The sequence below is a fragment of the Erythrolamprus reginae genome, chromosome 1 (assembly GCF_031021105.1).
Source record: "Erythrolamprus reginae isolate rEryReg1 chromosome 1, rEryReg1.hap1, whole genome shotgun sequence".
Taxonomy (NCBI): Eukaryota; Metazoa; Chordata; class Lepidosauria; order Squamata; family Dipsadidae; genus Erythrolamprus; species Erythrolamprus reginae.
The window spans coordinates 204291379-204308028 of NC_091950.1; the positions used below are offsets into that span (position 1 = coordinate 204291379).

Genomic DNA, 16650 nt, shown 5'->3' on the forward strand with positions numbered 1-16650 from the left:
TCTTTTAAATTGTCATTGAATGTAATGTTTTTTAATATATATTGTTCTGCTGTCTTACTTAATTTTTATTCAAGGACTTCATACATTTTATTTAATATTAACTGCATGCATAATTTTTTGCAGAAAAAAGAAAGATATAAATTGAATAAGTAAATCAGAGATTAGTATAGATATTGCATGGATTGTTAAATTAGTGAGAATTAAGTGCATTTTCTCTTTTATCCCTTTATATGTCAAAATGTTAGTCTAAGTAGATCTGGCAAAACTGTTTTTGTATACTGCTTCCTGAGAATTAACTACCGGTATCCTTATTGTTAACAGTGAAAGCCAGTATGATATTCTGTTGGTTTAATTTAGGTTCTAGACCTTCCCTGGGCATGGAAACCAACTGGGTGACTTTGGGACAGTCACTCTCTCTCAGCTGTAGACCGGAGAACTGGGGTGGGTAGGAAATCTGTCTACTAACACTCTGATCTTGATTGGCTTCCTATTTACACAAAAAGAATATTTTCATTTGGTAAATCATGGAGGCTCATCTTTTGCAAACCCCATATTTTGGAATTACCTGCTACAATTGGTTGACATCTCTGTTGCGTTAAATATTTTAACAGCTTAAGGTATATGGAGGAGAGAGGCTAATTTTATATTTGTTTGTTGCTTGTTTTGATGAAGGTAAAAATGGGGACCTCCTCCCTACCACTGAAGAGGCAGAGGAACTGGAACGGGCCTTGCAGGCTGTAACTTCTCTTGAGTGCCTGAGTACTATTGGTGTGCTCACTCAAACAGACGGTGTACCAGTTCAGGAACTATCGGACAGAGGAATAGGGGTGTTTTCCCCAGGTGCTGAAACTTCAGGAATTCAATCTTTGAGCCGAGAAGTCAATGCAGATCTAGGTGAGCTGCTGAACGGGCGCATAGTGCACGATGACAATTTCTCTAGCCTGGACCTTGATGAGAACTTGCTCCGTTCTGCTACCTTATCCAACCCATCTACGCCCCTGGCAGGGCAGATTCAGGGGAAATTCTCTGCCCCAGCCAACGTTGGCCTTACTTCGGCTACTCTGATAAGCCAGAGTGCGCTTGGGGAGAGAGCCTTCCCAGGACAGTTTCAAGGACTTCACGATGGCAGCCATGCCTCCCAGAGGCCACACCCTGCCCAGCTGCTAAGCAAGGCAGATGACCTAATCACCTCACGACAGCAATACAGCAGTGACCATTCACACTCCTCACCCCATGGAAGCCATTACGACAGCGAGCATGTGCCATCACCTTACAGTGACCATATAAGGTCCCCCAGTTCCACCTCTTATTCTAGCGATAATTTGGCAGCTACTTTCTCTTCTGAGATGCCCATCATAGCACAGCATCTGCTCCCATCGCAACTGGAGGTGCCGCTTAGTGGGGTGGTGAATCCCAGAACTCACTGGGGGAGTCTCCCTGTAAACCTTGGTGACCCTTCTCCATTTAGTAACCTGCTTGGTGCAGATGGACACCTCCTTTCCACTTCCCTGTCTACACCGCCTACTACATCGCACTCAGAGACCACCCAGCCTGCCTTCGCCACCGTGACCCCCAACAGCTCCAGCGTGCTTCCGGGGTTGCCGCAGACCAGTTTCAGTGGCATGGGTGCTGCATCATCGGAACTCATGGTCTCCACTTCTCCTAAGCAGCAGCTCCCACAGTTCAGTGCAGCCTTTGGCCACCAACTAAGCTCCCACAGTGGCATTCCCAAGGACCTGCAACCCAGCCACAGCTCCATAGCTCCTCCAACTGGCTTTGCAGTAACAGGTGCCACAGCTACGAGTACCAATAATGCATCAGCTCCCTTCACCACCTCCAGCTGAGTTTATCTGCCTGTGAATGACAGGCAACTTCGGTACCTTATGTAACCATCATTGCATCCGCCATCACCACCTTTTCTCTTCCTGGTTTTTTTCACCCCCTTCTTTTTACAGACTTTTTTTTTTAATTTAAAACAAAAAAGAGGGGCAAATGTCCTAATTCAGTACAGACCAGGGTTTTCCTGTTAAGCTCTGTTCTAATTATCCTATGTGCTGTTTTTGTATTGGTGCTCATTTATTTCTGGCAGGTTGCTGTACTTATCCAGTTAATACTCAGTTAGGGAATACAGCACAGATACTGGATGTAATTAATTTTAGTCAAAGAAAGGTGAAAATATATGTAATTGACCTTAGAATCAGAAATGAGAAGATACCTCAAATAAAACAAATGCAAGTTCCTAAGGTTCAGATTGGACTTTCAGACCCATTGGAATTTGGGGAGGAGAAGGAAGTTGCTTTATTTTTGAAGGTGTGGGTGGGATGAAAGTCAGCATTTTAATTTGATAACTGGGCACTATAGAATTAAGCCAAGACCATAATCCAGTTGTTAATTCTGTCAGCTTAACAAGTGGGCTCTTAACCTCTTCTGTGAGTTTAGAAGTGTGTTTGTGTGTGTAATTATATAGATGGATACATGGCAATTCTTTTCTTTCTTGTCTTGAAGAAGCTCCTCAAACTATTGACTGTTCCTACTAAGATTGAATGAATATATATATATATATATTCATTCATTTGAGTCTATTAAATAGAAGGAAGATTGTTTGAGCAAGTCAGATTGTAGTACTACATCATCATAATTTTTCCCAATCTTCTCATAATCCAATTTACGTATTCAGGATCTGTTTTGTTCTGTTCTGTTCTGTTTTGTTTTGGTTCCATCAAATCTATATATGTTAGAACTGGTGGAATTATTTTGCATAATAATTGCCAGCTACAGATATCTAAGACTCCTTAAATTTTCTACAGCAGTAGAGCACCTTCAATGTATTCATAATATTTTAGAAACAAGTAGGTATATTTTGGGAAATCAGGCATGGGAAAGAACCAACATTCCACACTGCTGAAGTTTTGTTTTTTTAAAAATTACATAAGGCATTATTTTGCTTTTTATCATTGCTTTCACTAATGTTGGATTGTTTTTAAGGTCAGGTATTCTGTTTGTATGTTTCATGCTTTTAATGCTGAAAACATGCAACCATCCAACTGTAAGGAGTTTGTCAGCCTAAGGCTGGCTTCTCTGTGAAATGTTATTTATCAATCACATTCATCATCATACCTACTTCTACCCCACCCCCACCAACACTTTGTATTTGTGATTTTGGTTCTTCAAAAAATGGAATTAGATTATGCATTTTACTTGTCATAAATTCAGATTTTTTTCAGTGGAGATAATCCTGCCTATCTGAAGTTCTCTCTCACCTTCATTTGGGGGGACATGGAAACAATGGCATGGCTTTCTTGAGAACAGCCTTTGTTATATGTTCTGGCCGAAGGTTTAAACTGTACATAATTGCATCTAATTTTATAATATATTTAAAAACATTGAAGAGAAAGCACACTTTAGTATGTTGTTTTTATTGGTTTTAGATTAGGAACAGAAGCTCTGGGTTTTCTTTGAGAGTGAACCAGCTATTTCCTGCAACAAATTTGGAATCCACTTTCACTGGTGCTCATGTGTAAAATCTGCCCCTTTGCTCTCAAACGTTTTGAGGAAAGAGTTTTCCAGGAATTCCCTGTTGATAATTAGAATGATTGCCTTCTTCCAAAAAAAGCTGTGCTTCTTATTATTCTGAAAAGATCAGGGAAGTTATGAGTTTGTCCTTGAAAAAAAAAAGTAAGTACCTAGAAAACACATTTGTGCTTTGAAATTTGTGAACTCTACCTTCTTTCCCTACATTGAAATTGACTTGTGTAATAAACATCTAAGTGTGATAAAAATAAATTTGTAATGTAAATCTTTTAAGTCCTATGAAGGAGCTGAAGTAAATATTTTAGTGCTTTGAAACATAAGGCACAATTGCCAGAATGCAATCTCTCCCCTCCAGGCCTTGTCTTTTTGCTGAAGAAAGTTTAAATTCCCCTTCATCCCTATTTTTTACAAAATCTGAAGAATTGAAATTATTTCCTCTTATTTGGGGGTATGATAAAATGCCCGATCAATACCAGTTGGTTGCTTTCTTCCCCATATCTGAAAAATGTAGTAGGATTGCCAGATCCAATGACAGGGGTATCCAGCACACCTTTCTCCTCATATGATCCTCTGAAAAGCTGCTTTTAAAAGTCAAGGGAGAGCAGCATCCACGGTCATAATGTAGTCAGTGGGAATTGGCCGATTGAAGTCTTTTCCTACCATCCTAGTTAATAAAGCTAACTAAAACTCTTCTGGGACACCTGATGTCATTCTCCTGAATATAACCCAGGGGCTGTGCTGGCATTACCTATTATGATAGGATGGTCCCACCCTTCCTCACACAGAGAAGGTTTGTGTTTCTATTCTTTCCCAGTACATGGGCAAAGGATAAATCCAGTCCATTTTGTTTCCATTTTTGAATATCCACAACAAATAACAAAGGTTATTTTTTGATGGTGAACTTAGCCTGCTTCTATTAACCAGAGTTTAAATAAATAAATAAATACAATAGACCCAAAGGGGAAGTTTCCCAAGGTATCTTGGGAACTTGCAAGTGGGAGATGGGAGCAAGGGAGGAGCCTTATCTCCTCCACCCCATCCTACCCAAGATCAGCCATGGTCCAATGGGGAGATTAAACCCAATAAGGAGAGAAGCCTTAATATTTGGGCAGGTTATAGGCTAGGCTGTCTTAGTGTAAATTAAAAACAGAAATTCAAGCTAGGGCTTCTGATTCCTTAAGAAATTATAATATCGTTGTTGATAACAGTGGATTCAGCAACATCTCTTGTTTCTCTTTATCACTGTTTGCTATTCTTAACTCTTGCTCTTGCTTATTCCATTCCCTCCAGCCAAAAAAAGCCCTACAGTTCAGAACAGTCAAAGTCTTCAAATGTATTTCAACCAAATACAAATTTTTCATGTTGCACTGCACATTGAATCTTGGGAATTTTCATTCATAGATTTAATTTTATTTTGCACATTTCATGTTTTCGTTGATTCCTTTTGTTTTTCTGTTAAAGGGCCTGAACTAGCATCCAGTTATATGATATGTGTCATAATCAGAATATATTTCATGTGTTGGTCAAGGCAGATAATATGACAGAGTAATATTTTTTAAATGGCATTTCCCTGAGAGGAAAAATGGCCCTTGAAAAGGAGGGACCAATTTTGCATCTTTTTGGCATGTTAAGAAAATAGCTTGAAAATAATGCTTTCTCTGAATTATGATGCTCATGAGAAAATTCCAAAATGTTTTTCTTCTTAACAATCAGTTTTTCTCTGATAAACAAATCGTGCAGTTTTTGTACATCAGTGTTGGAAAAAAGTTAACTGAAAAACAACTTAATTTATTTCTGTTGCAAATTGATCTGTATAAATGGTGCCTTTCTTCCCTTCTTTCTTTCTGCTGCTGTTCTGGTTGTGTGCCACTTAGCTTTCAAGTTGTCTCCAAGTGATAGGATTTCTAGAAATGCAAAAGAAAGTATTGTAGCCTCCTGAGCATTGCCACTGGAGGGCAGCAGGTAGAAAGGTTTTTTTCCTCACTGTAGGGAATCTGAGATTTATGGACCCCATAAGTAGTATCCAGTTTGACCTGAAATGTGTGTGAGAGAGAAAAAAACACTCAGGGCTTAAAAAAAAAAGAATGAAAAATAATTCTGTTATATTGCTAACATTAAATGTGCAAGCCTATATGTATATACACCTTTTCACACTCTAAGCATATGAACTGGATTCATATGTTGAGCTTGAACAACTAATGTATGTCTTTACCTTCTAGGACTTGTAGTCCATTATTAAATGTATAGGATGGTAATATTTCCAAATCCAGGAAGCGCACAACTGTATTGTGCCATAGACTGGGTTGAGTTATCTTGAAACAACCCTTGACTTGCAAAAAGAAAGTAAACAGGGAATGGATCTAGCTTGAAGAAGTGGACAATTAGCTTGTGTAATGAAATATCTGTTCTCTCGAGAGAATGGTGTTGATTGTGGACCACTTTCTGTGAATGGTGATGCTGATTACTAACCAGTTTGGGGCATGTCTCAGGGACTCCGTACAGAAATAAGAGCAGGTAAAGTATTTTTAAGCAAGTAAACTTTTCAGAAATACAGAATATCATCCAAGTATGAGCACTAGAAGGAAAAAGCCATGTTTATTTTTGCAGCTCATAAAGAGAGGTGTCTGTTTCTCTGTGTGTTAGCGTGTATGTATGCGCATATGGGCATCATTCTCCTCTAGAAATGGTGCTGAAGTCCAACATATACAATCTTTTCCTCTGCCGTGCTCAGCTTAAGTTCTCCCTCTTTGTCATACCAAGTAGATTCAGAATATCTACTGCAGGTTTTGGGTTTAAAAAAAAAATCAATAAAAGGTATATTAATTTATGCTTTAACATCACCTCATAAATTATTTATACTAAACGTTATTGACTGTAATGAATTATGCTACAAAGGTGTTTTAGCTATAAAATTATATGCATTTAAAAAAAAGCCCTACATCCCTCTCCCCTCCAATGAAGAATCTTTTTACACTGGATGTTTGCTGTGACAAGGTGTACAATTATTCTGTGCTATCTTACAGGTATAAATATAGAAATAAAAATATAAAACAAAGTGAAAGTGTTATCTTGTATTGCCAAACATTCTTCTTCTTCTTCTTGTCCTTCTGGCACTCTGATTTTTTTCTGCAATAATCTCTGTAACTCTGATGATGAGTTTTAGTTACAGGTTAAAAAAGAAATCAGAAGTTTTGCAGCTGAAAATTATGAAATGCATCCCAGTTTGCTCTGCAGTTTGGATGTTCAAATAGAACATCAGTCCTAGAACCCACAGTGTCTTCTCTGAGAATGTCATTCTTTTTATCTTCATTACAAAGGAATTCCCATTGTGGCTTATAAATAGAGAACCCATATATCGTGTGTGCATTTGTGATACGACATACATGGAACACACACAACCATATGTATGTATAAATACCCATTGAGGGAATTGTACATATGATATATGAATGTTTCTATAGTATGTGAGTCACCAATTTTATGCTGTTTCTAGAAAAAGATGGTCACTAATGGAGATGATAGAATGTATTGTGGAAATATGACTGCTAAATTGAAGTTCATTTTATGCTTTCCATTGTGCAAATAAGCATATGGGTTTTTTGGCTTGTTTCAAGGCTAACTCTACCATCATGTTTTCTCATTTCTGTTTTTAGAATCTAATTGTACTGAGCCCTGTTAAAATGACAGAAAATGCTGTATTTCCAATATGGCCTTTTAACATAAATAAATAGATAATACGTTAATGGGATGCTGATTAAGGAGAATTTAAGGTTTTCTGCATATGATAGGAACACCGAATGTGGGAATCAGCTTTGCAAATTTTAGAACAGTTTTCCTGCCTCTGATTTTGGAACAATATACTTAGTTTTTTATTTTGCATATGCAATGTGGCTTCTTATCTTCATATTAGCTTTTCACACAAATATACTGTACTTGTGAAAAGATGCTTGAAAATCTTGATTGGTGGCTTTTATATAGAAATAATACAACTTTTTACTCCCAAAGATAGCCACTCTGATAATTATTTTAAATACTGTTCACTTTGTATTTTGAAAGGAATGGCTCTATTCTCACTTGGCTCAGTGCAAATTTAATTCTGACTTGCCTTCCTTTGGCCTATTACCCATCTCCCCACTTTATTTTGACTAAGCACTGACCTTGACTACAACTACAGCTTATCTAGATTTTCCTCCTGAATAAGATCTGGACTTATTTTAAGCATCATTTCAGGTTCTGATTTAAGCATACTTTTCTTTAGCCTTATTAACCACAGATAGCAGCTGAGTTAGAGCATCAAGTGAAATTATAGCATTGCACAAACCCCTTCCCTTCATGACAAGGACAACTCTGAGGAAAGAAGGAGGAGAAGGAGAATAGACATCTCAGTCTGCAAACCCCCAAGAAAACATTAAAACCATATTTTCAAATTGTATTGTTGGCAATTTGCTTTTACCAAATGTCTAAGGTTTTCACTTCTCAGGAGTCAGGGATGTAGTAACAGAAAGTGAGAGGAGATGAACTAAGCCGAAAAACTCTGAAAAGAGCTAAGCATTCCTTTGTGTTATTAAAGGTTCACCAGTGGGTCAGGCCAAATCACTATCTCCACCATACCTTCTTGCCTGCAGGACCTACTAGTGAACTCCTTTGGTCCCCAGCCTCCATTTGGAGATTGAAAAACCTCACAACCACAATCAATTACTTCTTTGGGGATTCCTCTGATTGGGATGGCAGTGCAAAGGGATTTGGAGAGGATCTCTTGTTCTGCAATGTGGAAAAATTGTTGAGAGAGGCAATATTTTGCTTATATTGGCTAGCAGGGTATCTGCACCAGTCTTTCAGAGTAGATAAGGGACCAATCCCAAATATTTTTGTTTCTTTCCTTTCTCATGTGGATGATATATGAACAGCAATATCCAAATTTTAAGGAGCTCTGCCTTCAATGCTGTGTGTTGTGTTGTGTCGCTATAAAAACCACGTCATTTACATTAAACCTTTCCTTCCTAATTTATTTTGTTGCACATATTTCCATCATACTGTTTATTGAAGAAAAGCTTGCATTTCAAAATAGATTTTATAAATCAGCTTTTATATTATACACACACAGAGAATTGGCTGATTCTCCTCACTGGTTGTTTTTTCTTCCAAGTATGTTTTAGGGAAATCTTTCTTTGTACATATGCATGCAATGTGAAGGGGGAATTGTGGGTTGCTAATAGTCTTTGCTTCCTATTCGTAATGAAAATGGGAAGTACCAGAGTAAATTTATTTATGGAAAAGAATAGACTTATGTGTATATGTGTACAGAGAGAGATATACCAGATGTGGCAGCACTTTGCTGAATGTGGATTTGCCCTTTTATACAAACACGTAACATTAATGTGAGATTTTTCAATTTAAAATATGTGCATATTTGCATCCATATGCTAAGTATACATCTAGGGCAGACATACAAAATATATTAATTGAGTACATGTTTGGGGGAAAAATCTGTGTGAGAAGGTGAAATTGTCATTACATCTGAGAGGTTTTGATGATTTAGTTTGCTATTTGTTATACTGTTTTTGTTAACATAGATTCCTTTAGCATGTTGGCTTTTGTTTCTAATAAAAAAGTCTTCTACAATATGATTTTGGCCCATTTCCTCTCACTTGAAGAGTTGAAGTAAATTATTAACCTCTCTTTTGGTACTTAATAATTTACCAGAGTTTGTTCAAACCTTTCTTGGCTGGAGGAGAACTCCTACAGTCAGAGCTAACCATTCCTTGATGCTCATCCTCAGTTTCTTTAAACAGATTATTTGGTGGTCAGTTACTTACTCTGAATTCCTTTCTTGTTTATTATATCAAACAGAAACTCTTGATTTGGTTTTTTTTTTTGTCATTTTCATTTCCACATGTGACAAACAAATCCCAGATCTTTGTTTTATCTTTACATTCCTAGTTCTTAAAATTCCTAACCTTCTGATTATCAGAAAACCTGAAAGGTTGATGTTTCATGGAGTTTAATTGCTATTAAAATTGTTTTGAAAAAGATAGATTGGATTGGATTCAGCCAAAGGTTTGCTTATGTAACACAAACACAAGCCTGCACCTGGTTGACTTCAGTGCACACAATCAGCTACATAATAAGGGTTTCAACTGATTGCTGAAAAAGGTTAATTTTCCATAGATAAGGGAGGAGATGTGAGGAATTTTTAGACCACTACTAGTTGTCTTGTTACATGATGAAATATTTGATGTGTATTCCCTCATAATCCCTATTCTTTCAGATCTGAGTTAATTTTGAGCCTAGGAATCTTATCAGAACTAGATACCAGTAATATAGAAACTCTGTTGAAATTTAAGCTCAGCCTGTCATTTGGTCTTCAGAATCCAAAATGTCCCCATTTTAACAATAATAATAAATGATGGAATCAATTTGTTTCCCTAACATACTATCCTCAATATCCATGAACAATTCAAGAATTGGTATTTGTAGGGCTAAATATTTCTGTATATGGTTGCATATGTACATAACACACCTTCAGGGCATAAGTAAATAGGTATAGATATAGATATGTATGCAATATATATATATTATATATTTTCTCATTCCACTCTGCATTCATGAATGTGAAATAGAGTGTAGACCATTATATGAATTTTGGTTCAGTTTTGACATTTAGCAAACTGCTGTCCCCTCTGGTGTACTTAAGCTGCACTCTGCAGTTATATGTCATAAATGAAATAAAAATATTTATAATACTCAAAAGCCATTTGAAATTGTCTTTTAGCAAAAAGAGATCCATTTATTAAATGGTGCCCTATATCGGATAGGAAAGGTGCCTCTTCCTAAGTGTGGGATATTGATGATTGTAATGTATTGCCTTTTCCTTTTAATCTTATTTTTAAATTTGTAAAGGTTTGCATTTTCTGCAAACCACTTCCCCACAATCACCATGCTTCCATCACTTTGCATTTGATTCAGCTGGTGTCATGGAGGAGGAGGTGCATACTTTGATGCCTCTGCAGGAAAAAAAACAATATTGCCTCATTGTTCTATCATAATGAATCATCTTTTTATTCATTAAGAAAGTTCTTCACTGGGAATTACTGTTTTCAAAATAATTTCTCAAACTTTTGTTACTTATTGGGGAGGGTGGGGACTGGGAAGAGAATTTTATAATACATATCATTTATGTAACTCTTTGTTGTTGTCCGAACTGAATTACTGCATTCAGGTACAGAATGTGGAGAAATGGATGAATTTAAAATATGTGTAGGTTGAGCAAATCCAGATACTAGATAAAGTTGGAAAAGAAGAAACCATCAAATGGATTGAATGCCAGTCAAAAACAATCATAATGTACATTCTGTTTCAAGCCTAAGGGGGCATTTTGTGTCATTTTAAAGGCAAGGTAGATCTGCTTCATAACACAGAATTATTATGAAAATTATTTGTAAAACAGGGAAGAGGCTGCAGTGAGAAAGCCAAGGCATTGTGGAAAGTACATCTTGCTTGTGTTAATTTGTGGCCACCTGAGTGATTGCACAGTGGCAAGGATTCAGAGGTTTCATTCAGATGTTGTTCCCATCTCAGTACTCTGGTTGCATTTTTCTTCCAAGTACATTGTCTTAAAAGCAAAGGAAATCTTTTTAAACAAAGCTTAGGATCTTACAGGGGACGTGAGCAAAGCTGATATAGACAAGAAAGCCACTACGGCATCCAATCTCTGGATAAACATGGGGAGGTAGGGACAATCAAGAACATTAATTGTATCCCAGTATGTCCCAGCATGCATAGAGAAAACCAAGTTTTCACACATTTACTGCTGGAAAGTTTCAAGGCAACATCCTACATGGAGGTGAGATTGATACTTGTAATTTCCCTTTAAATCAAAAGGCCACATTTTCCTCATATTCTCAATGAATGTATTGTATTATGTTTTTTTTTAAAAAAAGACTCAAAAATTGTAAGAGGGGTCACCTTTGGTTAACTAGTCCTTGTTTAATTGGGTTAAGGGTTTTTTTTGTATAGAGAAGTTTACATTTTTATGTATATTCTTGTGTAAAAATGTAATATGTGTATAAAACACTGTATGTATTATCTGTATATAGTGTGAGAAAATGATTTTTCCCTTTCTTTTGGATGTATTAATAAATCTTGCTGTGAAGAAGCCTTTGTTTATTTAATTAGGATAACATTATCAGCTGAAGGTATATTGTTCTATATTGCAATGCATAGTGAGCGTACATTGTGCATACAAAACAGCCTGCATAAATGATGATATTGTCTAAACCAGGGGTAGGCAAAGTTGGCTCTTTTATCACTTGTAGACTTCAACTCCCAAAATTCCTGAGCCAATCTACTAGCTGAAGTTGAAATCCACATGTCATAGAAGAGCCAACTTTGCCTACCCTGGTCTAGAGCTACCATGTTTTCCCGAAAATAAGACTTTGTTTTATATTATTTTTTGAACCCTGAAATAATCACTTGGCCTTACTGCCATGCATTCAAAAGCCTCATTGGTCTTATTATCAAGGGATATCTTGTTTTGTGGGAAATAAGGTATTTATCTAATTTTGAGAACATAATATTTGTGTCTCTTTCAAAAGGCAGATTTCTGGCTGTCAAGAGAAGATCTTAACACATAGGTAAATGTTATGTACTTAAACAAGTGTTTCATAATGCAAGACTGATTAACTATGATAGCTATTAAGAGATTAATTTAATTTACGGTAATTTAATTTATAAGCTGCCCAACTCCTTTTGGATTCTGGGTGGCAAACAACAATGTAAACATTATAAAACAGACTATAAATAGCAAAAAACCAGTATAAAATATAAAATCCCACAACATTCGTTCAATAAACACATTAATTTCTTCTGTCTGGAGCTGAGTAGCATAGCTCAACAGCCCCAGGCCTGCCAGCAAAGTCTGGATCCAGCCTTGTGTCTCCTCCCTACTGGCCGAGACCAGCCAGGAGGGGCACGTGTCCACTAAGCAGTGGAGGAACTCGCAGTTCCCGTGGTCTTGTCCACTTCATCAGGTGTCACATGCTCAAACTTGTCTCACACAATAGGATTAAGACTTGCTCCTGTCATCTCAGTCGATATCGCCCAGTTGGAGTCCATGTCCATCTGAATCTGAGTGACTTTGTTTGCAAGAAATGGAACAAATTCCTTAGCTCTACCCTGTAAGGACTCATCCGCTCCCTCCGTATTAAGAAGGGAACGGCTCCCCCTAAGCAGGGTGGCAGAGTGAGATTCTTTGGACAGAATAAGAGTGGAAATATGGAAACATTTTGCCGTCTGAATCGTCACTAGATAAGTCCTAATAAAGGTTCTTAATAATGTCTAGTTGGTTTCAGATTGACTTAGCCTTCCATCCTTCCAAGATCGGTAAAATGAGAATCCAGATTGTTAGGGGCAAAGTGAAAACTTCTTAGAGGGTGTTATGAAGCATTATGAACTGGTATATAAGTCTATTGCTATTATGATTACCAGGAAAAGAAGTGAAGTGAAAGACTTGAGTTAAGCTGAACTCCTGGGGGTATCACATCAACTGAGAGCAATTTGAAGATCCAAGGTAGAAGATAGGATAGGAAAAGGATAACTGTTTTGATTTGTAATGTCTAGAAATTTAAATGCTACTGTACTTATGTGTTTAAAATTAAAAACATTTTTAAAAAAAAGAAAGAAAGAAAGAAAAGGAAAAGGATAGGACGATTAGGAGAAGTGAAAATAGCTATGGATAAACTATAGAAAGCAATCTTTTTTTTTAAACAAAGCCTGACCACTTTTAGAGTGCGATCACTAAAAGGAAACTTGTTTTATTTTATTAAATCTCTACACTGCCCACCTTGTCTCAGTGAGCTGAAAAAAATTCTTAAAAGCTTGTTTTTGCAAAATAATGGCTGCAGGTTGTTCATTTGCTGTACGTTTGGGACTGGTTGAAAGGCTGGCCCAGCCAGCTATCTGTGATCTGTGAAAATAAATTAATCTTTACCATTTAATGTAGAACTTTAATAAATGAACATACTTCATTTATTGATTAGCCCGATTGTCAACATCTCACTCAGACAGCATAGCATGGCTGTGATCAATCCACAGCATCAATGGTTAGTAGCTAGGTCTAGAAGTAACTAGATCCAAAGAGAGGTCTCTGCTTGTACCAGCTATCTGGAGAACCTCCATTTGAAATATGTAATGACAGCTTTATTCTGTATATTTTCTTTCAATCTGCCCATTCAATCTCACCTCATCTTTGCAGCAAGTGAAAGGACCTTCAGCTGCATTTCAAATATATGAGCCATGGTGGTGCAGTGTTTAGTGTGCCATACTTCAAGCTACTTCTGCTGATCACAGGCTGCCAGTAGTTTGGCAGATCGAATCTCACCAGGCTCAAGATTGACTCAACCTTCCATCCTTCTGAGGTCGGTCGAATGACCCAGATTGTTGGGGGCAATGTGCTGACTCTGTAAACCCACTTAGAGAGGGCTATAAACCACTGTGAAATGGTATATAAGTCTAGGTGCTTATTGTTATTGCTATATCTCTTAACTTGAAAACTTTTGGACCGAGCTTGTCAGTCATCCCACCCTGGTCAGTTAGGAAAGAAAGACTCCTGGCCCATGATTAGCCAAAAGTATATGGTTACAGAAAAGGGAAAGCAGGACCTGAGGATTTTGCATACAAAAGATACAATTAACTTTCCCTTGCCCCCGACCTGCCCCTCCCCCTCCCCAGGTTATCAGTCAATGTCTAATCAGAGGTTAACAAATCATTTGGAAAACAGTCCCTGTCTTCCTGTGTTCATCAGTTCTGCATTCTTTTGGTGTAACCTTGAGACTGCTGATGTTTCCCAAAGGACGGTACTGCTTGGTTTTGTTTCCTCTGAGTTGTCTCCCTCTCCCCCTATCTCCCAGTGCTCCCTCTCCCAGTTACCTATGTCAGGCTGACACCTTGGCTAAGTCCATGGCTTAGCAGAATGGCAGCCATGACAGAGCTTGTTATATACAACAAACTGATTTTGGATGATCAGAAATGATCATGGAATGACATTAATGCTGTCTGAACAGTGAGATTCCGGATTCAGATCTATATTCTCCCGATAGGTACACTTTACGCCAGCCGGCAATGTACTGATGCAACTTCAGCAGCTTTGTGATATGAATTAGGTGGGTTATGGGATGTGGCAAGATACTGCATTCTCTGCAAAATGGGAGAGGGCGGAGAAAACAGTCCTGCAGTAAGGAATTTCTAATGAAATCACACTGCAGCAGAGTTGGCAGCACGAGAGGGAAAATGGTACTTTCAGCTGTCATCCCTTGAATAGGGATGCTAATGCTGTTTCTGTTATTTAAGCTCTTAGCCTGTAATCATCCCATTTCTTGCCAGACAGGAAGTATCTCCAGTTTTATTAATATTATTGCTGAATTTGTAGTTTTTGAAAAGATGCTGAATTGACATCCTTGGGCTTTGACTAGCATTTATTAAATAAATAGGACAGATTTATCATCTTCCATATACAAGACTGCCAGTAAGCAGCAACCAATATTCTTGCTGGAAAAAATATTTTTTTATTTTGCACCAAAATCCAAATTCTATGAAAATAAGAAATAGTAAACTAACTTTATGGTATACAAAAAACATTAGAATCCTGTACTTGTTCTGAGCCAATACAGGAAGTTTGTAAAAATAATTTAATATTTCAGCCCAATGTTTCTGATAATAAATCAAAACCAGATCCCTTCGGCTTTGGCCAAGATTAGAAAAAAAACCTCTATGCCAAGAAAGTTCCATTAAAAATCCAAGAAGATCAGGAATGCCCTACAGACACATTTGTTTCTGTAACTTTCCAGGTTTGTGGGTAGGGAGGGGGCACAGATCCATTTGTGCTAGGTGTTGTGGGGAGACGGTAGTCATTAAATTTGTAGCTACTGGAGGTATGTTGTTATAAAAAGTATGGGTAATCAGAAATGGACTTCTTTTGTAGACGCCTGTTGCTGGGTTGTCACTGGTTAGAGTTTTAGACACTTGTAAACCCATTCAAAATCCTATATTGGTGTGGGATCTGGAAACCTAAAGAAAATGCATGTTGTCTGATGCACCTGCTGATCAATTGAGATGCACTGGAGATGCTCTCTTGAAAGTCCTGCAACGTGATATGTGGCAACTCACAGGAAGCCATTCTCGATACAGTAATCCATCTGTCTTCTAGTATAGCTAGCTGGCACCATGCCATTTAACTTTCCAGCACTGGTCTAAAATGCAGTGTATAGCGGGGTCTTTTCTGTTAAACAAACAATGTATTTCTGATCCAGTTTTGTCTGGTACTATGGTTTCAAGTTTTAATAGTTTTACTTAAGGTTTGAATGGTTTTTTAAAAATACTTATTTTTAAAGAGGAAAACAAGGGGAAAAATTAAGGAAAACAAGAAAAAAAAATTCTGTCTCTGCCTCCCAGCAATTTGCCTCCCAGCAAACAGCAAACAGTACATATGATATACTGTACACTGTTTCCTGTGCATTTTTGTGCATGTGTGCCTGACCCATAGAAATAGCAAAGAACTAGAAAAATGTACTCTATGGCAGTATATTAATGCCAGAAAATTTTCTTAAATGTAGTCACACTAACTTCCCCCATGTATTTAAATAGATCTATTCCAAACATGTCTAAGTCTGGGTTTAACTCAGCTGCCTTATTTTAATATTAAATAGGACACTTCTACATTTTAGATTACAGTGTTCCCTCGATTTTCGCAGGTTCGAATTTCGCGGATAGCCTATACCACGGTTTTTCAAAAAAAATTAATTAAAAAATACATTGCAGGTTTTTTTCTATACCATGGTTTTTCCCGCCCGATGACATCATACGTCATCGCCAAACTAATAATTTTTGCAAATAAATAACAAAAAAACTAATTATTGTTAATAAATAATTATGTTTATAAATATCAGGATCACTAAGTGTCTTATTCAATGGTGAGTACCAGTAATAATGGTGAGTAAATGGTTGTTAAGGGAATGGGAAATGGTAATTTAGGGGTTTAAAGTGTTAAGGGATGGCTTGTGATACTGTCCATAGCCAAGAATGGTGTATTTACTTCCGCATCTCTACTTCGCGGAAATTCGACTT

The 16650-nt window shown here is 37.3% G+C and overlaps 1 protein-coding gene across 1 annotated transcript in view; it reads left to right on the forward strand.

Moving 5' to 3' along the window:
• Window positions 1-5623, forward strand: part of INO80D (INO80 complex subunit D) — a 57152-nt gene extending 51529 nt beyond the window's left edge. Inside the window, exon 11 of the mRNA XM_070731989.1 lies at window positions 673-5623. Within this exon, the coding sequence (XP_070588090.1) occupies window positions 673-1844 (1172 nt within the window). The 3' untranslated portion in view covers window positions 1845-5623. The remainder of the gene's footprint in view (window positions 1-672) is intronic.
• The last annotated feature ends 11027 nt before the right edge of the window (window positions 5624-16650 follow it).